Source organism: Camelus bactrianus, chromosome 4 (assembly GCF_048773025.1).
Source record: "Camelus bactrianus isolate YW-2024 breed Bactrian camel chromosome 4, ASM4877302v1, whole genome shotgun sequence".
Taxonomy (NCBI): Eukaryota; Metazoa; Chordata; class Mammalia; order Artiodactyla; family Camelidae; genus Camelus; species Camelus bactrianus.
Genome location: NC_133542.1, coordinates 85,476,344 through 85,502,194, shown reverse-complemented (window position 1 = coordinate 85,502,194; position 25,851 = coordinate 85,476,344). Strand labels below are relative to the sequence as shown.

The 25,851-nt window shown below is 42.9% G+C and overlaps 1 protein-coding gene across 2 annotated transcripts; it reads right to left on the bottom strand.

The window, feature by feature from the left end:
• Positions 1–23,901, bottom strand: HSD17B3 (hydroxysteroid 17-beta dehydrogenase 3). Of its 2 annotated transcripts, XM_010967455.3 has the most exons (11): positions 23,660–23,895; positions 20,327–20,373; positions 17,973–18,048; positions 16,110–16,217; positions 14,986–15,053; positions 13,779–13,814; positions 10,905–10,939; positions 9,327–9,408; positions 8,664–8,729; positions 7,224–7,373; positions 1–899 (listed from the first exon to the last, which is right to left on the bottom strand). In XM_010967455.3, exons 1-11 carry the CDS (start codon positions 23,808–23,810, stop codon positions 789–791), a joined length of 930 nt encoding a protein of 309 aa, XP_010965757.2. In that variant the 5' UTR covers positions 23,811–23,895; the 3' UTR covers positions 1–788. The 2 variants fall into 2 exon arrangements, with proteins under 2 accessions (XP_010965757.2, XP_045360598.2); XM_045504642.2 differs by lacking the exon at positions 7,224–7,373 and having other exon boundaries at positions 23,660–23,901.
• Between the last annotated feature and the right edge of the window lie 1,950 nt (positions 23,902–25,851).

Here is a 25,851-nt window from a genome sequence, read left to right as displayed (position 1 = left end):
TATTTCAAACAGAGAGAATTTAATAGAGGGAATTGATAACACCAAAGTCAAAAGTCTGAAAGAGGAAAAAGAGGATACCGAGTAACTCAGATAACAGTAACTGCAGGGCTGCAGGAACCAAAAGGAAGAGGTGATGTTTCTGGGAAATGGATGCTCAGAGGGGGATCCCTGCGTGATTAATGTTCAGATCCCTGAAGAGGGCTTTGTGGGGCTGGTGCTCAGATCTTTACAGGCTGCCTACTGGTTGGTGCTGTCTGGCTAAAGCTGCTCTCTCTGCAGAGTGATAGTAACAAAAATGCAAACAGGAAGGAGTTTCCCCAGCCCCTTCCACCTCCTTTTACGCTCCCAATTTGCCTCCCGTTGGCCTACTCGGACACAAAGCCAGCTGGCATGAGTGCCTTAGGGTCTGAGTCTGAAGCTTCCCAGATCATCATCACAGATCAGAGTACAAAAGGTGGGCTTAGGACTGAAACATACCAGCTAAATAATCAACACATATAGGTAGCATTAAAACGTTCTGTATTATGGCTATTATTGTTACCCATAATTGAGAAAATAGAAATATATGTCTGCGCCTTAGAATGAATAAACTTTCTTAGTTTTACTCTCCCAAAGATCTCCAGACCTGAGTAAAATTGGGGAAAAAAAAAAAAAAAGGTGGTATTCTAGGTACTATATCTGTGACATAGGCCCTCCAGCTTCAGGAAGATGTTGAGTCCTGGTCCCTTATGGCCAATGCAGATGTTGGTAAAGAAAGCAACGCTGGCTGGTGCATCAGCTCACCCGGACTATCTGATGTTGGCATTCTTCTTGAGGTAGTCCACATAGCGAGTCAGGAGTAGCTTCTGAAATTTGCTGCTGTAGAAGACCCACGACGGAATCAGGCTCAGAATGCTTGCCTTTAATAAACCAAAGCATGAGTGAGAGAAAAGAAGAGCATGGAAGTTGCAATAAAACAACTCAGTTTATATTCATCATCTTCAAAAACGTATTTCTGACTGCTGAAGTTGAGTCCCAGTGTCTTTTACGTAGTTACTAAAGTTTAAAGATCTTGTGACACTTTCTTAGCAAACAAGGTTTTCTCAGGAACCAAAGCAGTCACTTGCTGGATCAGCTGTGGGGAAATTCCAAATTAAGAGAACTCTGTCCATGGTAACACCCTCCTTCCTTCTTTCTCTTAGTGAGCACTTTCCCTTCCTGGTGCTTAACCTCCCAGTGTCTTCATGTTCTTTCTACTAAGGTTCTATTCAAATGAGATTTCAGGAAAGAATCAGGAATGCTTTCCACCACCTGACACAATGCCTAAGGCATGGTAGGGGCTTGGCAAATACCTGAATGCATAAAGGAGTTAATGAGTGGGAGAGCAGCCAAGATGGTGGAGGAGGAAGATTCTGAGTTCACCTCCTCCCACGGGCACACCAAAATTACAGCTACTTACAGAGCAACTGTTGATGAGAAAGATCTGAAGTCTAGCATAAAAGATCTTCTATAACTAAAGATATAAAGAAGAAAAACAAAGAGATGGGGGGGTGGCACAGATATGCTGTGTAGTCAAGAGCCATACCTCTGGGTGAGTGATGCACAAATGGGAAGATAATTACAATTGCAGAATTTCTCCCCAAGGATCAAGGGGTATGAGTGAGTCCTACATCAGGCTCCCTGCACCAGGAAGATGAGCCCCCAGAATGTTTGTCTTTGAAAGCCAGCAAGGCTTACTTTCACTAGAGCCGGGGGGGCCTTAGGAAATAGAGATTCAACTTTTAAACACAAAATCTCACATGCTCCAGGAGCTAGGATAGAAGCATTCATTTGAAAGGATCCTGAGTCAGACCCATTTGCTGATCTTGGAGACCCTCCTAGAAAGGTAGGAGGCAACTGGAGCTCACCCTGGGTCACTGAAGAAATCAAAGGAGAAATAAAAAACTACCTGGAGAAAAATGAAAGTAAAAATACAATGATGCAAAATCTATGGGACACAGCAAAAGCAGTTCTAAAGGGGAAGTTTATAGTGATACATGTCTACTCAGGAAATAAGGAAAATCCCAAATTAAAAAAAAACTAACCTTACACCTAAAGGAACTAGAAAAAGAAGAACAAACAAACCCAAAGTAGTAGAAGAAATCATAAATATCAGAGCAGAAATAAATGACATATAGACTAAAAAAGCAATAGAAAAGATCAATAAAACTAAAAGCTGGGTCTTTCAAAAGATAAACAAAATTGATAAAACTTTAGCCAGACTCATCAAGGAATAAAAAGAGGATCCAAATCAATAAAATCAGAAATCAAAAAGGAGAAGTTACAACCAACACCACAGAAATAAAAAGAACCATAAACGATTGCTGTGAACAATTACATGCCAATAAAATGGACAACCTAGAAGAAATGGACAATTTCTTAGAAACATACAATCTCCCAAGACTGAACCAGAAATAGAAAATATGAACAAACCAATTACCAGTACTGAAATTGAATCAGTAATTTAAAAACTCCCAACAAACAAAAGTCCAGGACCAGAAGGCTTCACCGGCCAATTCTACCAAACATTTAGAGAAGAGTTAACACTTACCCTTCTGAAATTATTCCAAAAAATTGCAGGGGAAGAAACACTTCCAAAATCATCCTATGGGGCCACCATCACGCTGATACCAAAACCAGACAAAGACAACACACACACAAAAGGAAAGTACCAACCAATATCACTGATGAACATAAATGCAAAAATTCTCAACAAAATATTAGCAAACCAAATTCAAGAATCCATTAAAAAGATCATACACCATGATTAACTGATATTTATCCCAGGCTGCAAGGATGGTTCAATATCCATAATCAATCAATGTGATATACCACATTAACAAATTCAGAATAAAAACCATGTAATCACCTCGACAGACGCAGAAAAAGCTTTTGACAAAATTCAACACCCATTTATCATAAAAACTCTCCAGAAAGTGGGTGTAGAGGGAACATATCTCAATATACTAAAGGCCATATGTGACAAACCCATAGCTAACATCATACTCAATGGTGAAAAGCTGAAAGCATTTCCTCTAAGATCAGAATAAGACAAAGATGTCCATTCTCACCACTTTTGTTCAACACAGTATTGGAAGTATTACTAGCCACATCAATCAGACAAGAAAAAAAAAAAAAAAGGAATCCAACTCGGAAAGGAAGAAGTAAAAGTGTCACTGTTTGCAAATGACATAATACTACACGTAGAAAATTCTAAAAAGGCCCCCCCCAAAATGTTAGAACTCATCAACAAATTCATGAAGTTGCAGGAACAAACTACTATATACAAAATAGATAAACAACAAGGTCCTACTGTATAGCACAAAGAACTATATTAAATAGCTTGTAATAACCTATAATGAAAAAGAATATATATACATATGTATTATATATAAAACTGAATTACTATACTGTACACCAGAAACTAGCACAACATTGTAAATCAACTATACTTCAATAAAAATAAAGTTGCAGGTTTTAAATTAATATACAGAAATCTGTTGTATTTCTATACACTAACAACAAGCTATCAGAAAGATAAATTAAGAAAACAATCCCATTTACCAACACATTAAAAAGAATAAAATACCTAGGAGTAAATTTAACTAAGGAAGTAAAAGGCCTGTGCTCGGAAAACACTAGGACACTGATGAAAGAAACTGAAGATGACACAAACAAATAGAAATACACCATGTCCCTGAGTTGGAAGGATTAATTTTGCTAAACTGACCATACTACCCAAGCCAATCTACAGATTCAATGCAATCCCTATCAAAATAGTAGTGGCATTTTTCACAGAACAAGAACAAATAATTCTAAAATGTGTATGGAGACACAAAAGACCTGGAATGGCCAATTGTGAGAAAGAACAGAGCTGGAGGAATCATGCTCCCTGACTTCAGACTATACTACAAAGCCACTGTAATCAAAACAGTATGGTACCGACACAAAACAGACACATAGATCAATGGAACAGAATAGATAGCCTAGAATGAACTCATACTTATATGGGCAGTAAATCTACGACAAAGGAGACAAAAATATACATTGGGGAAAAGACAGCCTCTTCAGTAAATGGTGTTGGGAAAACTGGACAGCTACGTGCAAAAGAATCAAACTGGACTGCTTGCTCACATCATTCATAAAACATAAACTCAAAGTGTTTTAAAGACTAAAATATAAGACTTGAAACCATAAAACTTCTAGAAGAAAACATAGACAATACCCTCTTTGACATCAGTCTTAATATTTTTGGATATGTCTTCTCAGTCAAGGGAAACAGAAGCAAAAATAAACAAATGGGACTACATAAAACTAAAAAACTTCTGCACAGCTAAGGAAACTATCAACAAGACAACAAGGCCACCTATCGAGTGGGAGACGAATATAGCCAAGATTTAGCTCATAAGGGGTTGATGTCCAAAATATACAAATAACACGTACAACTCAACATCAAAAAACAAACAACCTGATTTAAAAATGAGCAGAGGATCTGAACAGACATTTTCCCAAAGACATACAGGTGTCCAACAAGCACATGAAAAGATGCTCAACATCACTAAACATCAGGGAGATGGAAATCAAAACCACAAGAGATATCACCTCGCACCTGTCAGAATGGAGGAGTGAGCGACTAAATGATGAAGGCCCCAAGTTCCACGTGGACTCTAGGGTAGGTGCTCCATTCCCACCTCAGTTCCTGCCCCCAGACTCCTCAGGGGTGGAGAGGCTCTGTCTTTGTCTCATTGCTTGCTTGTTTACTGGTTGATTCCATTTGATTATCTATAACTTTAGATTCGAGGATCTTTCTAAATCCTGGCAAATTCAAAATTGGTTTTTGTGGTTTTAATGATTTATGTGCTTTTCTTCGTTTTCTCTTTTGCTTCACTGGGCGCAAAGACTTTGTCCTACTCTGTTCCTGGTATCTGTTGGCCAGTAGAGATTAGAATTTGTTACATAAGAAGTCAAAAGAGAAAAGTCAAAACATTTTTTCAACTTTTGACATTTAGATCTGGATTATGTAGCCAAATAAGTCTTCCAGGCCATGCTGTTGTCTCTAGAAAACATTTTCTAAATGCTGATGGATTCCATCTAAAACATTAGTATCCCAGAGGACTAAAATTACAGAATTCTCTTAAGGGGTGGAGAGGGCGTGTTACCCACTGGAGGTAGCTTAACCCCTCTGAGATGAACAGGATGTGGCACTGGGAAAGCACACAGAAACCCTGTCCTTTTTCTGTCCTGGAGGTAGTGGGAAGTGGACGAGAGAGAGATGGGGAGACATAGCCAGACGTGTGTCCTCTGATATGTGTGTTCTCTGCGCTTAGGCTGGAAGTCAGGGGCTGGAGGACTGGCATGAAGGATAAGGAAGGGTGATAAGTAATTAAGGGTGACACTAAGGGCGAAGGAGGGGTTACTGCCCCTGCTCTCCTGCAGTGCGACCACAGAACATTAGCTCAGCATGACGAGGTTGGTGCTGAGCTCTGGTTTGCCAGCACCCCTCAGGTTCACACTGGTGCTGATTCAGAGCTGAGAGTCAGAGGGCCTCTGGGAACCAAAGCTGCAGGTGGGCAGCTGGCCTCTGGCTGGATGAGGGAGGTAGCGGAAATTCAGGGGTCTGCAGGCATCAGTAGCTGGCGAGTCTACTGGCTTAGCCAAAAGGACTGAAAGTCATCCCTCTCACTCCCCACAGACATAAACCAGCAAAGTGGGGAACCACCAGGTAGATGAGGGACACCAGCCACACACACTTAAGGACCAGCAGGAGATCACGGGGGCTCTCATCCCCAGTGTCATCCTAGTGAGAGAGGCAGGAAGAAGGGACGCTCCCAGAAACACTGAACATTTTTCTCTAAATAATGGACGGCACATTTCCTCAATCGGCAGTTTAGATGATCAGACCAAACTAAGTTTAAGACATTCTACTAATTTGCTTTCCTGCCATGCAGCAAGTATAACCTAAAGAGAAACCAGATCAGCAACGGGCAAAACAAAGCTCTTCTATTCTTTCTGCATGTCCACTTTGCAATGTGAGTCCAAATGGTAATTTTGCCCATTGTTGCGAATCAGCAGTAAATGGGAGCAAGTAATCGACCAAGACGATGCAGGATCTCTTGCCAGAGTCTCAGTACTGAGTTCCAAGGAGGTAGCTGAATGCTTTGGGAAGATTTAGTGCATTGACTCGTGAATCCCTCCAGCATCAGAGAGAGACAGAGACAGAGAGAGAGAGAATCCTAACTCCCACCGAAGAAAAGCATATGAGGCAGAGGAGAAAGCTGACCATGGAAGGGAAGGAAAGGTCTGTCTAAGATTCTTTGTTAATGCTGGAAGCAGAACCACCCTGACACTCTGTTTGTTCTCAGTATCAGCATGCAATACTCAAGTCTACTCTTGTTTCAAGTTTGTGTTTTTTTTTCTAAAAGCAGCCCAGGGATGGTAAGGGCTCCTCGTGCCAGATGCCCCGAGCCTTACTCCCATGTTTGATGGAGTTCCTGGTGTGCAAGAACCAGCTGGTCCTTGCTCACGAGAGTTGATGGTGAAGCCTCCTTCTGAATTCCCCTGCAGCGACAACATGCTGGTAGCTTAAACATCAGTGTGGGGAGTACTTACCATGGCAATAGCAAATGTTACCAGAAAATAAAGGTTTTTTTTGTTGTTGTTGTGGGGGAAGGTGATTAGGTTTTTTCTTTTTTTTTTTTTTTTTTTTTTTTTTTTTGGTTTTTCAACAGAGGCACTGGGGATTGAACCCAGAACCTCACGCATGCTAAGCATGTGCTCTACCACTTGAGCTATACCCTCCCCCTGTTTTGTTTTGGGTTTTTTTTTCCTGGGTACTTAAACATTTACTGACACAGAGGGCCAGGGAAGTCGACAGCCCCTACAGGGAAGCTCGCTGTGTCTTGGCCTGACCCTTCCAAGAGCTCTGGGAACCCCCTTCCTTTCTGAGAGGAGAAGTGAGGCAGCCAAGGGTGCGGATGGCCAACTTCGGAGTTAATCTAGGTGAGCACTCAGGCCTCCAGTGTCTCCTTGCCCTTGCTGCACACGCCTTCTCACGGGCTGTGTCACCCTCCGCAGCAGCCCTCGGCCATCACTCTCCTCGCCGCGATGGAGAAAGGCTGAGGGCTCCAGCAGCAAGGAAGAGCCAGCTAAGTAAGCCCTGCCTGCCTGTCCTCACTTGCTTCGAGAAAGGTGAATTGATCAATCACCAAGATTTCATGGGCAAGGCAGCCACACGTTTCCTCTCCACTCGTGACGTAACTCAGTGATTCTTTAACAAACTCATCAGCGGTCTTGGTTATCATGTTGGTATTTAGATACTTTGTCATTGGGGTTGAAACAGCATATGGAGTCAGCACCTATAATGGGAAATAAAGACCATAAGGCAGGAGCCATCTGCCCCGCCCTGACAAATTAACGCCCACTTTGCCATCCTTCATGTTCCAACGCGGTTCTTTTTGTTTTAATTGAAGTACAGTCAGTTACAGTGTGTCAGTTTCTGGTGCACAGCACAGTGTCCCGGCCATGCATATGCATACATATATTCGTTTTCATGTTCTTTTTCATTAAAGGTCACTACAAGATACTTACTCTAATTCCCTGTGCTATACAGAAGAAATTTGTTTTTTATCTATTTTTATATATAGTGGTTAATATTTGCAAATCTCAAACTCCCAAATGTATCCCTTCCCACCCATTTCCCCGGTAACCATGAGATTGTTTACTATGTCTGCCAGTCTGTTTCTTTTGTAGATGAGTTCATTACTGTCCTCTTTTTTCTTTTTTTTTTTTTTTTAGATTCCACATATGAGTGATATCATATGGTATTTTTCTCAACTCTGTTCTCCTATAAAAGACCCTAAATGATAACAGAACAGTAACGGGAGTAATAATAGCACAGAGCTGGGAATCAGAGAGGCCAGTTTCTGGCTTAACTTTGCAACTAACTCCAAATGAGGCCTTGGCCACACAACACCAGCTGGTTCAAATGCACTTAGGGTGACCGAGGACAGAACACGGTCCCCAGGCTTCGAAAATGAAAATGCAGGACACGAGTTGTATCTGAAGCCAAGACAAACAACGGGAAAAAAATCAGTTTAATTATATCCCAGGTATTGAATGGGATATCCTTATTCTCAATAGATTATTTGTTACCTTAAATTCAAATTTAACTAGATGTCCTGTATTTTATCTGGCAAAGCTATCTCCGAGGTTTATTTCTAACATGTGTAAGCAAAGTTGGAGCAATTAAAAGTGCTTTAAGATTCCCATTTTCCCCCTTCAGTTAGGAGCCAGGAGTGGCACATATCTCATAGTCTTGTCTGTCCTGGTAAGAAAAATAAACAACCACACATTGTACCCTGCAAAATCCAATGCCTTGTTTCCACCGGTGGCCTCACCACCTTGTGGCCTGGCAAGAGGTTTCATAGTGGGGTTTCTTACCTTATTCCCAGACCAAGAGACCTTGGCATCTTTAGGGGAAAAAAAAATCCTTGCTTGTTTTCTTCATTTTATTTTTCATACCATCACTTATTTTTCTCATCATGTTTGAAATGATGCTATTTTATAACTGAATCCAATGTATGACTCAATCAATTTATGGGGATTCAGGGTTCCTCTTCTCAAGGACTCAGAACTGTTAACCTCACCTGGATAATGATTCCTTTTGCTTTATACTCCGCTTGCAGGGCCTTGGAAAATGTGCACATAAAAGCCTGGAGCAGAAAGGAGAAATGCCTGAAGACCTAGAACTTCAATCTCCATCACAGCCAACTTAGATGTCAAAAGGCACCACACAGAGTTTATCTGTTTTACCTTAAAATGCAGCAGTTCGTCTTGAAGGGAGTTAGAGCTTCATTTCTTGGTCTAGGAAGAGCTCCCTCAAGGAGCAGGAACATACACTTTGCGATAAACACATACCTGGGGCCACTGCATGTAGGTACCCCACCCAGCGGCAGACCCCCTTGTCTAGAACACCCCCTCTTCCTCAGGTCTGTTTTTATGGCTACGGCGAGAGGACATCTGGTCCAGGAAGGAAGCTACAACGTTCCTTGCTGGCAGGAGGAGAGCAGGCCATCCAGGCAAGGAGCTGAGTGGGGCTGGGGTCTCACAGGGGCTGCCCGGCTGTGCCAGGCATCAGCAGATCCTTTTTGTGATCTGCTCCCAGGCACGGGCTGACTAGCTCCGCTCTGTACCTAGAAGAGTTCCTCCAGGCAAATCTGTCCATCAGCTTGCCAGATGATCCAACGGAAAACGCTAACTGGGAAAGCAAGAGGAAGGAGACGGAGGCTTGGACCACATCTGTCACTCACCTTGGAAGCCGAATACGTGGCATACAGAGGCCAGGGAAAGAGGGCCATCCCAGAAGAGATGTTCAAGATGAGACCCTTCTGCCTAAAAGGCAAAGAAACCAAGTGTCAATTGCTTTGCTGCCCGATTACGCCTTGAGAAGGAAGGAAATGAAGGAGCTCATGTGAACGCTGGGAAAATTCCATCAACACCTCTAGGTTTCCGTGTGTGTTACACGTTCTGCTTCCAAGACCTTGGAGTGGGACTCCCTCTGCATCACAGGCTACCCCGCCACAGTGATGTCACCCAGCGGTCAGTTGACAGCAAGGGCTTGACTGGAAACCGGGGTCTCTGCTGCAACGAAGACCCCCACCAAAACGCAGGGAACCAACTCAGCTCAGATACGACTCAAGGGGGGAGGGAGCCTTCTCTCTCAAATGTGACCACATGAGCTCAAGGTCCCTTCTGATAACAGGACAGATGTCAGGTGCAGAATCCTGTCTTGGGTGGAATTTGACCGTCCATCATCTGCTCACACAGGCGCCCCCAAGCAAGCCTCTGGGGTCCTTACTTCCCCTTTTGAAATTCAATATCCTTATTCCTTCCCAAATAGATGGATTCAATCCAGAAAAAAGCCAAGAAACTGCCAATTAGAACACAGGGCCCAGCCCCTCCTTCCACTATGATAGAAAACTATCAACCATTTGCCTTTAATGAACACCACCTGAGAAAAACCAGCCCCCAAATGGGCATTGTAACAGGGTGATTTCAAACGGAATAAATAAGGACACTGATGGGGTGGTGATTTTTACCCCTAAATCGGAGTATTCGTTCTGACAAGAGCTGAAATGTGTAATAACAAAGAGATGGTCTTGGCCTCAGGCCAACTTCTGAAGTCTCTTTTAGACTCACTATGAGTTAATTTTTTTTTTTTTTTACGAGATCAACATACAAAACTCAATTGGATTTCTATATGGTAACAAAATTAAAACACAACACCCTTTGCAATTGCTCCAAAGAAAATGAAATTGCTCGGGTATAAATTGAACAAAACATGTACAGAATCTTGTGGACTAAAAATTGCAAAACACTGAGGGGAAAAAAAATCAAAGAAGATCTAAGTAAATGGAGAGATACTCTTATTACTTCCAGCCTTTTATCGGAGTTTTTTGGGTTTTTTTTTTTTTTCTTTCTTTCTTTTTTTCCTGTGTTTGCCTCTCTACCTCCACTTAAAGGTAAAGAGGGCACAAGAAGAAGACATTAGGGGCACCTAACAATGCCATGTTTCTTTTTTTTTTTTTTTTTTAATACTACGAGTTAATTTCTTTAATACAATGTCTGCTGAAACACACATTTTCTTTTCTTTTCCTCCTTTCAGTGTATGCTCACATTTGACCTTCAAATATGCTTCTCTGTTTGCAAAACTGGCCTGGTCCAGAATGTCACACTTTCTCCCATAATCTCCCTGTCCTTTCATCATAGTTTTATCACTCCTGAAAGCAGCAGTGGGTGAACCTTATCCCCCCAGGTCCCCAAGTCAGCTGACTGCCAGGCCAGGGAGACCACACATCGCTTCACACTTTTTCAAGGAAAGAGCTTACCTTGATTCCATGTGTTTCAGAATCAGCTGAGTCATCTGCAAGAGAAGGCCAAAGGTAAGCCTTGACAAAGGAGCTAAGCTGCAATGGGAAGAGGGTGCGGGAGGAAACTGGAGAAAGGTTTGTTTTTTTTTAGATGGCCTTGAAAATCTGCTGACACGCATTGGAGGTAATTCTGACAACACTAGAGTCTGGCTGGAACCCACAGGAGGCAGCCTTGACAAATGGCAAAAGCTTCAGAGGCCTCTGGTTTCTTCTGCATAAAACTGAAGTCTTCCTGGAAAATGAGGGCAGTGAAAAATTATGGGAATTGGCCAATGGCTGTAGGCCCAACACCAAGTCCCCCCGGGTACTCTTCGTTCTGGGAGACGGGCCAAAGTAGACGGGCCACTGTCAACCCCGCCCATGAGTTAGAATCAGGGGCTGTCAGGACCTAACAAGTGTCCATGAGCATCTCATTTACAAGGTATGAGATGGAGGATGTCTCCTCAGTTTAACAGCAGCCTCATTAGCAGCCTGAGCTCCCTAGTCACAACGTGTCTGTCTGTCTGTCTGTTGGAATCACAATAGCGTTGAGATGTCCCTCCGCATCCTAACCTACTGGCCCTGGGAGAGGTCCTCCTGACAGTCCTAGAGGTTAAATAGTCTGTTAAAAGAGCTTTACATGGCATGATTATAAGGCACCCATGCTAAGAATTAAGAAAGATGCAAACCCATGGAAATGTCCTTAGAAACGCAACTGAGTGGAATCAGGCCCCGTCTTGGGAGCAGGGCTGAGACAGAGAGGATCCAAAGGGATGGGGAGGGGCAGAGAAACAGAGGTGACCGGGGACCAAAAGGCAAGCTTTGCCTGTTTCTTCACGCTGCCTGGGGCCCCACGGCAGCTTCTCAGTGGGCTCCGTCCCTGCCGTCACCCACGCGTCCTAGGCCAGGAAGCCCATACTGGGGGCCTCCAGATAATGCTGTCACTGCTCTGGAGCAGCGGCAGGGGTGAGAGTGGTGGGGGCTTCCTAGAACCCACAGGGCTGCCTCCGGGAACCCTGGATTTTGAGGGAGGTGAGAGAAGGATGTGGATGAGAGCTCGTCTGCACCCTTCCCTTGCTCCTCCCAACTTCATCAAGGCTGTAACTGGAGCACTGTTGGGCAGAGTGTCTCAAAGTCTCCCAAAAGCCTGACTGGGTGACTGATCCCAATTAGACAACACTGGACTTTGTGGGTCCCTGTCTCAAAGTTTCTAGCTTTTAGTCTCATATTCCACCTTCCCTTTGTCCTCATACTCATTCTCCCATCTCTGCTCTCGATAGAGGAGTCTAGTGTTTCCAGATGATTCCTTTGGAATAATTACATGATACTAGTCATGCTTCCAGCCCACGTAACCAACTTGGACATGGCGTGCTTAGAAGCCAAACTTCCATTTGTTTTCTTTGTTACTTAAAAAACTTAATGTCTACCAATGTATGAAATAAATTTTTTTTTCAGAAAATCAAAGCATTTCTCTGCTAAAGGAGTCAGAGGGTTGTCAAATACATTTGGGAAACTCTGTGATCAAACGGATCAAGACAGGAAGATCAATGTATACATTCACGGAAAAGATTTTAGTAGTAAGGCTGCAGACACAGTGCCACCATATAAAACTTACAATTACATCAGCTGGAGATTTTTAAAAGGCATTGATTGCTCAGCCTAAAAAGAATGTGTGTACCAATAAAAAAAAAAGAGCAGGAAACTATGAAATACTAGAATACTTACAAAAAAAACAACCAAGGGTGCAAATAATTTTTGTCAGCTCAACTTCATGCACCTGAAAATAATTTTTTTTTTTTTTTTTGGTCTGCTCAGCATCCATCCCTGCTTTTGATATTGATAGCAAACAATTTTCTCCTGGGAAACCAGTCCTCTGCTGCTAGTCCCCAGATGAGGGTCCCGGCTCTGTGAAGTCAGGGATCACACCTGATTCATTGCTGAAGCTCCTCTGGACCTTCCAGAGTGGTCATGAGGGCTGCCATGTGCGGTAGTGAATGTTGTGTACTGAGCAAGCTGCCCAGCTAGGAGGGTGAGCGCAAGCTAAAAGCACAGGGTTCACTCACGAGCCACTTAGAGGGCTGTCACCATTCAGAGGAAAGGGAAGCAGGTTCATCTACTCACCAGTCACGGGGCTAAATCTGCTCTTAAGCTGCACCTTTTTCCAAATTGTCTGCCGAGAGGGGGCGCCTGTCTACTATTCACACAAAGGATAGCGTAGGATGGCTTCGCAGCAGTCATGCCTATAAATGCTCACGCAGTCCACTCAAATCAAACGACTTAAGTGCCGACATACCTAACACATCACATAACCCCAAACTCTAAATAGCAGATCAAGAATCTGAAGTTCAAGGGAGTTCAATAGCACGCTCGATGCTGTCCAACTAATTGGTAGCTGAGCTGGGTTCAGAATACACATGAACTTGAACTTCAATTCAGCAAATATTTTCAGAGCAACAAGAGTCCATAAAATCCAAACCATACCCTTTGTCATTTTTCCAAACAGAGCGAGCTTTCCTTTCTTGGCAAGACTACAATCAGAAGAAAGTATTAATATTTTTAAGTTGCTTTGGAATGCTCAGTAATTTCCGGCATCATCAGGTCTAATATGTTCTGACTTATGACAAAACTGAATGCAAAGATAAGATTCAGGTGCTAGGGAGAATGAATCCATCACTGTATTTTCTTGATGAAAACGGGGTAAGACGATTAAGAGGCTACTACATGGCCTCTCAATCAAGTGTGGTTCAATTATCAAGAATTCTGCATCTCCGGGAAGGGGCCGATTCTCCTGAGTTGCCGAATTCCTGCAGCTACTACAGTTTACTGTATTGAGCACATATGTTGATCACTTACCTTCACGACGGAGGTGATGTTACAATGGATGAGTCCCTGCAAAATAAAGAATCCCAACCGTGAATCAGCCAGATCATTTGAGAAATTCTCTTGAGAAGCAGTCAGTGCTAAAGAACCATCGAGTGGGCAGCGCTGTGTGTCTGAGCGGTTCCGTCACTCACCCAGCCTGCAACGGAGGCTGCTGGTTGATATTCAGCAAATGAGCACTGGAACTGGGGAACTTCTGACATGATTCTCTAAGCATGTGGTCATAAAATTTAGGGAGGAATATGGGCACGGTTTTTCAAAGGGAGATGTTCATTTCCAGCTGACCGAAGAAGATGTGGGTCCAGAGACCACAGCACAGAGATTAGAAAGGCGAATGGTTGTATAATACAAGATAGAGGTTCTGGGCTATGGAGGCCAGGTAAAGAAGCTACTAGAAACACAGAGAGGGGAAAAGGGACAGATACAGAGACAAGCACAAAGGCAGACGTAAATAGAGAAAGAGAGGCAGGAATGGAACCTGCTTACTGGAGAGACACAGACTTGTGCCAGAAATAGGGACCATGGGGTCGGACGTGTGGCCAAGAGGAGCTTTGGTGAGGATGCTCAGCCGTGTCTGAGTAATCCGGCATTGTATGTCCATGCAGTAGGCTCAGGGCTTAAATAAGACCACAGGAATACTTGCGAGATTGGAGAATAGAATAATCCGCCTGAGGAAGAATCAAAATATAGTGCCTTCAAAGGCTATTAAATGCACAGTAAATTTACTCAGGACCAGCAGTGGCGTCCTGAATTTACTTGCTGAATTTACAACACCCCCAACCACAGAGTGTGTATTATGGACTTCGCTCACACTGAAAGCTGAACAAATCTTCTTACCTGGGAAGACGAAGAAAGTCAAAGAGTTGAATCGCACTGAATCCACAGCTGTGAATTTGTTAGGCAGAATTACCCACTTATAAAGCAAAGTGCAGAGTCCCAAAAGACTGGGACAGTAGCAGGTAAATTTTGACGCGTGCAGAGGAGGGAAGATGTCCTTATCCTAGAGACAGTCCTGAACCCTGGTACCCTTAACTGTGTATCAAGTAGTAAGGCAAAAAGAAAGGGAGACCCCCCCAGACATCCTTCTGGAATACAGACTTTTGGCCGCACTCCCATTACGCCTTCCCAGCCATGGTAATTACTCAGCCAGGGACCCACCCACAGACGAGCACGTGCCTACCTGGATGTTATCCGGTGTGTTAAGGAAACGGGTCGGGAGAAGGTCTGGCAGCATTCCGACATTGTTGACTGACCCAAAGAGGCAAAGCAAAAAGGTGTCAGAAAAGCCCTTGGCAAACGTTCATGGAAAGCCTTAAAAACTGTCATAGTCAACCCAGAAATTCTTCTCTTGGGAAGTTTCCCTAAGGAAATACGTACAAAAGATTTATATACAGAGTTGTTCACTGCAACGTGATCTGATGACAGTGAGGAAATTGGAGGGAAAAAAAAAAAACTGTGGTCCAATAATCCAAAGCACATAAAATGAATCACGATGTGGTCATACGGTGGAACTTAATGCAGTCGTTCAAAACTATGACTGCTCAGAATTTTAAAGAACATGGGGAAACATTCATGATATATGGCTTTTTTTAAATGTTGCAAAACGATATGTAAGTTTAATCCTGATTTTGAAAATATGTGTGTATGTACCTGGAAGGAAATGTACCAAGATGCTATCTTAGGCTGTCGGGATTTTAAGAAATTCATAATTCTTTTTTGTGCTCATCGGTTCTTTCCAGTTTTCATGCAATGATATATTTTCCACTTTTATTAGTAAAAATTGTAATTTACTAACTTAAGTTCAGCAGGAAGTTTCAAAATCAAATCTTCCTTCAACATACAATAGAAACACGATACTGTGTGTATATGGTTATAAAATAGATTTTCTATTAATTGTCACAGAAAAAAAATCATATCTTGTTTCCTGAGTGAGAAAGTCAATTCTCAAACAACCACACTGACTCTCTATTTCATGGATCATTGCATCATATTTATTTGCTAAATTAATTCCTCTCTGTTTCCCTCTTCCTGCCAAATGTCAATATCAGTCCAGTGAGAGAAAAATAGTTTAAATTAGGGAATGTGATGGGGAAGGTTGAAATATGTAGATTTACTACATTCCAAAGTCATATATAAATTTGCTAATCTAGTAAAGCCTCTTGAAGAATGGAGCTTTAAGATTTGATTTAATGGTGTAGCTGCCAGTCATGGGTGAAGTTTAAGCGACCGTACAATCAAATTATCACCAAGATAATTGTTTCGCTGATCCCTCACAACAACCTTTACATTTTACCACTTACTTACCTAAAATTCCGATTTCTAAGCCTTTAAGGTTTTCTTGAATATACTCGTAGATGTCATCTTTGGTAAAATCTGCTTGTATAATCTTCACGCTACTCCCTATGGTCCACTCTGCGTTAGAGACAAAGGTTATTTTGTAACCAACAGGAGTCCACATTCCCTCTTGCCCACCACGTTCCCCCAGTGCTTCTGCACTACACCTGACAAGCCATCACCTTAATTGGAAACAAGAAGCAGCCTCGGATAAATGCTAGGATGTGCTGAAAGATTTGTGAATGACGGTTTCTGTGTGATTCCGAGAGTTACTACAGTGACAAGTAAAGGCATTAAAACAGATTTAGTGCAAAGGTTTGCAAAGTGGGGTCCCCAGAGCACAGCATCAGCATCCGTGGGAACTTGGTAGGAACACAAATCTCAGGCTGCTCCCCAGACTTACTGACCCAGGAAACCCTGGGAGTGGGCGTGGTGATCTGTTTTCACACGTGCTCCCGGTGGTTCTGGTGCCCTTGGACTACGGGCTGTAAGAGCCAAGTGTGATGCCTCTGCTCAATGTGTGTCAGGTCCCCTCCACATAGACACAGGCGCCCTTTGTATTTGTTCAACACTTTGGCAATGTATAAAACATTGACCTACCACGATACCCTTTTTAATCATCTCTATAACCTTGCAAAGTAGATTTTAGCCCCATTTTCCAGAGGACAAAATTAAGGCTCAGAGAAGCTTACTAGCTTGCCCAAGAGCACTCACACGCTGCTCCCTCCAACTTCGATACCCTTTCCACTATTCTATGTGAACTTGCCTTGTGCAGGAGCTTTGGGGCAGATATAAAAGCAACATGCAGATTTCACCAGCTGCCACCTGCCCAGCTTAGGAGTTAGACCCAATATTTCCAGGGCAAGTGATCTTTAGGGATAGTTTGCGAGTGGAGGCTGCTTTTCAAAAACACTACTTGCCTTTCAAAAGGATGATACAAAGTATCCTTTAGCACTGTAAGGGAAACACTGAAGAGGTCCTAGTCCTGGACAAAGTTATTTCTGATAGCCAGACACAAGAACAAAAGCAGAATTCATTGGTTCAAGGGCACTGAGCCTCCTCGGTGTGATTGCTCAGCCTCACGCCTCCCACATCCATCTCCTATCCCAAATCTCCCCCAGGGAAATAAGGCTGCCCTGTAGACAGTCGGCCACAGTCTTCACCAGCCTTCATAGTTGAACTAATTCCTTTGAGTGAAGGTGTCTATTAATTACTAAATTAAATCAATAATGATTAAAATTCAAATGCCCAGAAAGGGATACATATGATGCTCATTACTAAGAACATTTCAGAGTTGTTCATAATAAAACATTATAACAGAATTGCTGTCTCTTAGGGTTGTATAGTGTACAACCTTCACAACCGTACATGGCAGCCCTGGATCAAAAAATTTTTTTAATCTAACAACCACCAGCAAGCATTGTCCCTCACCCTACTACAAGGAGCAGGGATCTGGAGAAGTAAAGCCCCAAACACAGATCCTGCTTTTGAAGGGAGGGGCAGAGGCAACCAGGCAGCTGAAGCCTCTGGATGAAGGGGTCTGATTCCAGAGATCAAAATACCGACCAAACAAGAAAGTGGACATATTTGTGGGGTGAATCTGTTCCTGCTTCATGCAGCCCAGAGAATCATTGGTGAACTAAACTAAAGTGAATTAAAGCCACTTACATCCTGCACTGGGCTTTGTAAACTGGGCTCCCCACGGGAGGGCTGGTTCCCCTGGCTCCAGAGAGCACATGCAGGGATGCTGACAGATGCCTCGACAAGCGGGACAGAAGCAGACTTGGCTGGCAGACTCCCCATACGGCACCTTCATTTCTTGGGGACACTCACCAATGTCCGCAGCAATGGCCTGTAGCTTTTCCAGTGTCCGGCTGATCAGCACGACGTTAAGTCCCTGTCTTGCTAACTGGGGGTGGAGATGGGAAAACCAAAACAGACAAAGATGATAAGCAGACAGGGAAGCCTTGTCTTACAGGTGAGTTGGGGCATCGCCCACTTGGTTGAAGGGTGATGTGCTTGCTTGTCCTGAGTTTAAGTGTGCAGAATGTGACCGAGGTTTCTGGGTTATGAGTGAAACAGCCACACTGGGCCGGGCTAACCGTGACATAATAATAGTTTATTTGTGTGTGTTTATTATGTACTAGGAACTATTCTTCTAAGTGCTTTTTTTTGTACAGAGCCACGATCTGAATGCCCTCCCAACTGAAGCACCTGAGGTCGGAGGCGTTGGAATTCAGAATCTGGATGTTTCCCTGAGATCAGGAGGCACTCTCCTCGAAACGGACACTGCCTCGACTCACGGGGGCTGGGCCACAGCGTGTGGAAGTGGTGTGTGTGACCACGGCACAGGGGACAGGGAGACACAGTGTGCTGGGCCGTCAGGGACAGGCCGGGACCCCTCACACCATGAATGCTACAGGTGAGAAAAGAGAGAACTTTCCCGAAGAAATGCCGCATCTTTTTCTATCTTGATTTATTAAACTATACTATTAAATGCACAAGTACATTCTCATTGTAAAAGATGTCCCTAATGTCCCTGCGGCCCCATTTCCCCTCCCACTGCTGGGTTCCCGCTGTTTTTAGTTTGGTGTTGATTCTTTCTGACTTTTTCTCTGCATCTATTGTAAGCATCTATAAATGCCTGCAGAAGTGAAAGTTTGATTTGTGGGGCTTCTTTTCTTTTCACATTTTATAGATGGCATTTTACGTTTGTCTTTTTAACTTGATGATGTGTTTTATCTCTAAGTATTGTGTTTATTTCCATGTCGTCAGCCACTTGCCTTTTTCATTGCTTTGTACTGCTCTATAATTCACTTTCGTGTGAGTGTTTAAGTCATTTTCAAGTTTTCCAATTACCAATATTGCTATAGGGAGAAACTTTCTGTATCTTTGTATATACGGGTGAATTAATTCCTTGAGTAGATAGACAAGGAGAAATGGAATTGTTGTGTTAAAAGGTAGATGCGTTTCAGGGGAGAGGGCATAGCTCAGTGGTAGAGCACATGCTTAGCATACACGAGGTCCTGGGTTCAATCCCCAGTACGTCCTCTAAAAATAAATAAACCTAATTATCTCCCTCCAAGACACACACACACAAAAAAAGGTACATACTTAACCAGGAAGAGACACACATCATTTCTGCTTGATTTCATGAGCCACACGGCCCCACCCACCTGTAAGGGGAGTCTGGGAAATTCCCTGCCTGGACAGCAGCTTACCAGGTACAACTCTATACAATGGAAGGAAGAGTAGGGACCTGGGGGACATTCAGTTGTTCCTACTGTCCTCTTATCATTTCTAGGATTATTTCTATTCCTTCTATTGTATTTTGAGTCATTCTTGAGGTTAGTATTACAGGCACAAGGAAGAAATAAAATATATTGGAATTCCAGGAAACAACACTTCATTAATGAAAACGTGAACATTGTAATGATAATAATAATAACACACAAAACTGCATATGCTATCAATGCACTTTGAGAAAAGCATGATTACCTACTATCCATCTAGCTAGCTAGCTACAGAGCAACAAAGAGCCTGAAGGAAACACGCACAGACGCTGCTCACACTCCAGCGACTCTCAGCCCCATCACATCCTCTCTTTGTTTTTTAATGCCCATTAATCTTCTTGAAATGAAAGTTACAGATGTGTCCCGCTTACACAAATAATTTTTAAAATCAGTATATGCCCTAGCTATAATGTAAAAGATAAATATAAGGAAAATAGCTTATAATTTTCTTATTGTTTTAAGTATATAAATACTTATGATGCAATTACCTTACAAAGTAACCGCACCCTCACAAATTCCTAAAACAACTCCTAAAAGGGAGATACTGCCACTTTGAATATCATTGTATTTTTTTTTAAAGGTAGCCGGGGGTGAGATTATGATTTTTAAATTTCCTTTTTTTTTTTTTTTTTTTTTACTTTTTAAAAAAATGTTTTAATTGAGGTATGATTGACATATGCCATTATATTAGTTTCAGGTGTACAACCATGGTTCAATATTTGTATACATTGTGAAATTACCCTAAATTTCTTCTGTTTTAAATAGAAAATTATTTCTTTCATAAAAGAAGGTCAATTCCTTTTCTAATTAGAAAACTAGTGCTTGGGGTGGGCATCATGTGAGTCTGATGTTTTAATAAAAGGGGAGGAGAAAGTCTCCAACAACACAACGTACCTCGAATGAATAAGCTTTTCCAATCCCATCTCCGGCTCCAGTGATCACTGCAAAAAGCGGAAATGGTTGTAAAGGCTAGAATTCATCCCTAAGGCCCTCTTTCTCACTGGCTACATTTCCTTGCAGACTGACCCTCTAGGATACTTAATATTCCAGAGCAGCGCCCTCCTGCTTTCCAGCCCCACTCTGTTCATCTATGAAGTGTCCAGCCTTGACTCCCTTTACTAATTGCTCAAAATGAAGCTTTGGGCGGGGGGGGAGGCTGTGGGAAACACACTCCAAAATGAAACCAAAAACCTCAGCTGGGGAACATTTTCTGCAGAGCCCATAAGGGTTTAGACATTTCCAAGCCTTAGTTCATCCAGGGCAAGCGGTGTGGCTTATCTCTACCCACACGCCCACTTGGCGCAGGAAGGACATTTCAAAGTTCCTCCTCCAAGTCAAGTTCTCCCCACTTCCTAGGGGGAGGTGGGGACCCTCACAGAGCCCATGGGAGATAGAGAACAAAGGACAATACAGAAATGCAAGAAAAGGATGCAATGGAATGAAGGGACCTAAAGAATTTGTGCTCACTAACTCTGATGATTAATAGGTGACCATCAGACAGGTCTTCTAGACCTTTTTTAGCCAATAGCACATACATATTTAATGACTGAGATCTAAACCCCATTCGTGGGAATGTCAGAATTTCAAAATGCTCTACAATTCAGTCTAGACGTATCTGCAATTTTCCCTTGGACCAACAATCGAAGGATAACACTTTCTTAAAGTGTGTGCAAAAGCTGTGTATACATTTAACTTACGTGAGAGTGAGAACAGACCGAATTGTACAAGCTTCAAGCAGCACCCTGGCAGAAGCACCTGCATTTTAATAATTACAAATGATTCTCTTTGTTCATTTGGGTACTTTTATGTGACTTCACGCGCGATAGAGGTGCTATGCTCAGGGTTCCGTGGTCTTCGGCATCACCTTCCCCTCCATTACACCCACTCCATCCTCAAAATCCCCCACTACGGGGCCTCAACTATGGTTAAGATGAATGAGTAAGTAGCTGGCATCTAAGGCGAGCTTAACTTTCTGCCATGCACAATTTTTTTATTTTTCATTCCCTTAGACTTTGTTATTTACAAGTTAAATTACACAGCAGCTTTACACAGCTTGAGATGGAAAGGGAAGGGAAGGGGAGAGGAGGGAAGGGGAAGGGAGAGGAGGGGAGAAGGGGGAGGAAAAGTGAAGCTGTCTCTGAGGCTCTTGGTCACCTCCACCTCCTCCGTTTGTGTGCACAGCATATAATGCAGCAACCATCACTGGCCGTCGCTGATAACTAAGGAAATTAATGGAGAGGAAGTCCTTGACCCAATCAACGTCACGGTGCTAAAAATGATGACGGCACGATTTGAACCCAGGCTGTCTGACTTTGGGGCCACAAGTCCATAAAGAATACCAGCGCCACCATTAAGAAATCAACCACACATGGCCACATGTGAACTTCTCTTGGAATCTGTGTTCTGAGAAGAGCTTCGGGCTGATGGGCAGAGTTCTAAGCCCCGTCAGTGCGTGGGCATTTGAATCTGTGTGGAACAGGGCATTTGGATCCAGAACATTCAAGTTCAAGCTGCTTAGCAACATCATACTGCCCGGAGAGGAAGGGATATTCACACACATCCCGTCTCTCTTTCTCTTTCTCTGTCTCTCTCTCTCTTCAAATGTAACAAGCAACAATCAAAAAATGCATTTTTCCCACCCCGAACAATTTTCATATAATCATTTCTTTCTTTCAGATGCTGAGGGTGTAAGGTTGCCAGCTTTAGCAAATAAAGACACAGGATGCCCGGTTAAATTTGAATTTCAGGTGAACAACAGAGAATGTTTTCGTGTAAGAATGTCCCACAAAATAGTTGGGATGTCATGAACTAAAAAATTATTCCTTATTTATATGAAATTCAGATATAACCGAGTATCCTGTATTTTATTTAGCCTGACATTGTATTTCTAAGGCCACTTAAATTCTTTTTTTAAGTTATTGGATTTTGGGGGGCCCAATTGTAATGTAAAACCTGGCAGTTGGAGTTTTGGGTTTTTTATTTTTGTAATGCAGGTGCCTGATGGATGCTTTGATTGCCAGATGAGGCAGCCACTTCAAAGAGGCATGTACTTCAAAGGATTATTTCTTAATTATTATTAATTATTTCTATAAACACTATGGGCCACCTGGCTAGTTAATGAGTCAGGCCACCGCCTCCAAATGAGGCTCCTCTGTTTTAAAAGTCTTGGTTGATTTCAGTAACTGACCATTTGGGTTCTTTGTTTTTCCTCTTCCTGTGCTTTAAATAAATTCCCAGTTATTTTTTAAATTCACCAATGAAGAATGAGCCTGTGAAACCCTAAGCCCCAACCTCAGAATAGAATAAAAGCAGAACCCCAGGCCCATTCTCTCTCTCTCTCTCCCCGCCCATGACCTTGCTGTGTGGCACCAGAGTGCTATGCAATTTCCAGGTCCTGTAAGTAATAAGCCTTTTTTTTTTTTTTTAAGTTTCCTGATGGCTACTGCTGAAAGGCATCTTGCAAACACAGAAGAACCAAAAGGGCCGGCCCAACTAAAACATCAGTTAGTGACAGGCTGAGACCAGCACATAACACTGAGTTGGAAATGCAGCCTTGGCACTTCATTCAAGAAGATGCTAAAATCATAGCCTCGTGCCCTTCACCTCAATTAAACCCAGTCATGAGGCTGAAACTCTGCAGAGCAGTTCTAGGTGATAGATCCCATTGGGAGGCAGCAATTAATCAATCTACTTGGGACCCAAACCAGACCCAGATTCTGTATCTAACCGTCTTTAAACACATGTCTCCATAGAGATCTTTATTGCCTGGAGTTTGTATTACCCTCCCTTCATGAAAGGGCTTGGAGAAACTTTTTTAATAAAGTGAATTTAAATTATTTGGATATCAGAATTTGGAAACACCCTTTAACAAAATGAAGGCACCCTGGGGCTTTTGAAAGTCTGGAGAAGAGGATGCAAAAATTTCTGCAGCATCTATTATCTGTACCGTACGAAATTCCAAAAAGAGGAAAACCCAGCTAATGAGGACAAGTGCACTGATAAGAACTCAGTCGCATTGTCCCCGAATTATTCTCCTGATGCCTGACATCTTGTTTTTCAGACAACCCTAATTTCACTCATGCTGTCCAGCGCCCCACCTCAAATTAAAATCACCCAAAGGAATTATATCTTTGCTCTCAAAGGGAAAAGATGCAATATATCTTTTGAGACCTAAATAATAATACATAAGAACAACGGAAAAAACGGGAGATGGGAAGTTCTCTTTACCTGCCCACTGTCCCATGGACTTCAAGAAAGACCTTGGTGAAACTTTCCAGAAGTGCAGGAAAATGTGTTTGGAGAATCGCACACACTTCCCCAGGAAGACCAGGCACACCAGCAGCCCTACGAACATGAAGAATTGTTCCAGAAGCTCCATCAGGACGGCACCACAGCAAGATGCTGTTTCAGACCTGGTCCAGCCCGCACAGCCTCCGAGGGCACGTGGGGCTGCCCTGGAGGAGTGTCTGTCCCCTTCGGGAGACACTGGGCACATTCCACCCTGTCACTGTTTCGAGGCATTTAGATTAGAGTAACTTCTTTACACAGTCCTCTGATTCATAGGCTTTTGATAAAATAGTCTTTTTAATAATACTGTTGGGCTTTTGTGACCACAGGGGAGTTGGTGAAGAAGTGAAAGGTGGACAGGAAGAAAGATAAAGCCTGGACAAAGAAAAATGGCAGCGCAGAGTCCCCTCCCTGAATTTGGAAGCCAAAAGGGATATACGGAAAATGTATGCAAACTCCTGTAAGTCACTCATTCACTTATTCAACAAATATTTATTGAAACAGGCGGCATTGCTGTTTGAGGCATTGGGAGGAGCATATTATAGTAAACAAGACCAGTCACAGTTGTAGGGGAGCTGAGAGTCATAGATGATACGCAGATAAATAAGAATGTCAGATATCAGTGCCACTGATGCAGGGAAAACGGATGTGGGGTGTGAGGAGGGCTGTGTCCCAGGTCTCCGTTGGGTCCCTTCCCCATCAGGTGTGGGTCCTTGGCTTCGTGCAGGAAAGAATCCAAGAGCGAGCCACAGTTGAGTAAAGGTAGATCTATTTAGAGAGATACATACTGCATAGAGCGTAGGCTGTTTCAAAAGGTGAGAGAGAGGCCACGAGGTGTGGGGATTGGGTGCTCAGGTTAGAGTAGAAGTAGGTACACACTCCACAGTTTTTATGCCAGTTTTTATGGTCTCAGTAGCTTCACATGTTAACAAATGCGAGGACCATTCTAACTACCCCAGGGAAGGGGCTGGGATTCCCAGGAATTGGGCCACCACACACTATTTGACCTTTCATGGTTAGCCTTGGAACTGTCATGGCACCTAGGGCATGTTATTTACTATGCTAATATATTACAGTGAGCACATATTGGAGCTCAAGATCTACTAGAAGTTAAGTCTCCCGCCATCTTAATCCTCAGGGCCAAATGGGAGTTGACTCTTCCACCATTTTGATGTTAATTGCTGCATCATTCCTTGAATGGCTGTGCCCTGCCCACTTCCCTCCTGTCTCACCATGAAAAAGTGCTATTGAGTGACTTTTCAGAGTGACTAGTAAGCAAACACTTTAGAGAGGCTGTTCAGGAAGGAATTCTGTGAAGAGGTAATATTCTGAACTGAAATCGGAGTGAAAAGGAGACAGCCTGACAAAGGCAAGTTTCCTCCTCCAGGCTGAGGGAACAGCTAGTACAAATGCCCTAACGTGAGAAGGTGCATGTATTTGAGAAATAAACAGCACTACACAATAAGGAATTGGTCTGTAGAGATCAAAGGAAGGGAAGAATAAAGTAAGTTGGAGGCATCGGGGGGAGCCAGATACTCCTGGTGAGGAGTTTGGACTTTTTGAGCAACAGGAAACCACTGAAGAGACTTAGCCGTGGCGTTACATAACCTGAGTCACTCAGATGCTGGGAGAAGACAACATTTTGGAGGTGGGGATGGAGAGTGGGCATGACACTGAAGCAGGGGGAGTGAGGGGACTATTCGAGATCTTGTGGTAACCTATAATGAAAAAGAACACGAAAATGAATATATGTATATATATTTATGACTGAAGCATTATGGTGTGCAACAGAAATTGACACAACATTGTAAACTGGCTATACTTCAATTAAAAAAAAATACCTAGAAACAGACAAAAACAAAAACACAATGATCCGAAAACTTCTGGGATGCAGCAAAAGCAGTTCTAAAAGGAAGTCCATGGCAAAAAAAAAAAAATAAGCTTACCTGAGGAATCAAGAAAAATCTCAAATAAACAACCTAAACTTACACCTAAAGCAGCTAGAGAAAGAAGAACAAACAAAACCTAAAGTTAGTAGAAGGAAAGCCATCATAAAGATCAGAGCAGAAATAAATGAAATAGAGACTAAAAAGGCAAAAGGAAAGATTAGAGAAACTAAGAGATGGTTCTTT

What these genes read in the sequence shown, in the direction of transcription:
- HSD17B3 (XM_010967455.3), bottom strand. Translation starts at nt 23,810, where the DNA reads ATGGAGCTTCTGGAACAATTCTTCATGTTCGTAGGGCTGCTGGTGTGC. An exon ending in GTCCATGGGACAGTGGGCAG is followed by an intron (nt 20,374 to 23,659) that starts GTAAAGAGAACT and finishes CGCTTTTTGCAG; the next exon opens with TGATCACTGGAGCCGGAGAT. An exon ending in CTGAAACACATGGAATCAAG is followed by an intron (nt 9,409 to 10,904) that starts GTAAGCTCTTTC and finishes TTTGCCTTTTAG; the next exon opens with GCAGAAGGGTCTCATCTTGA.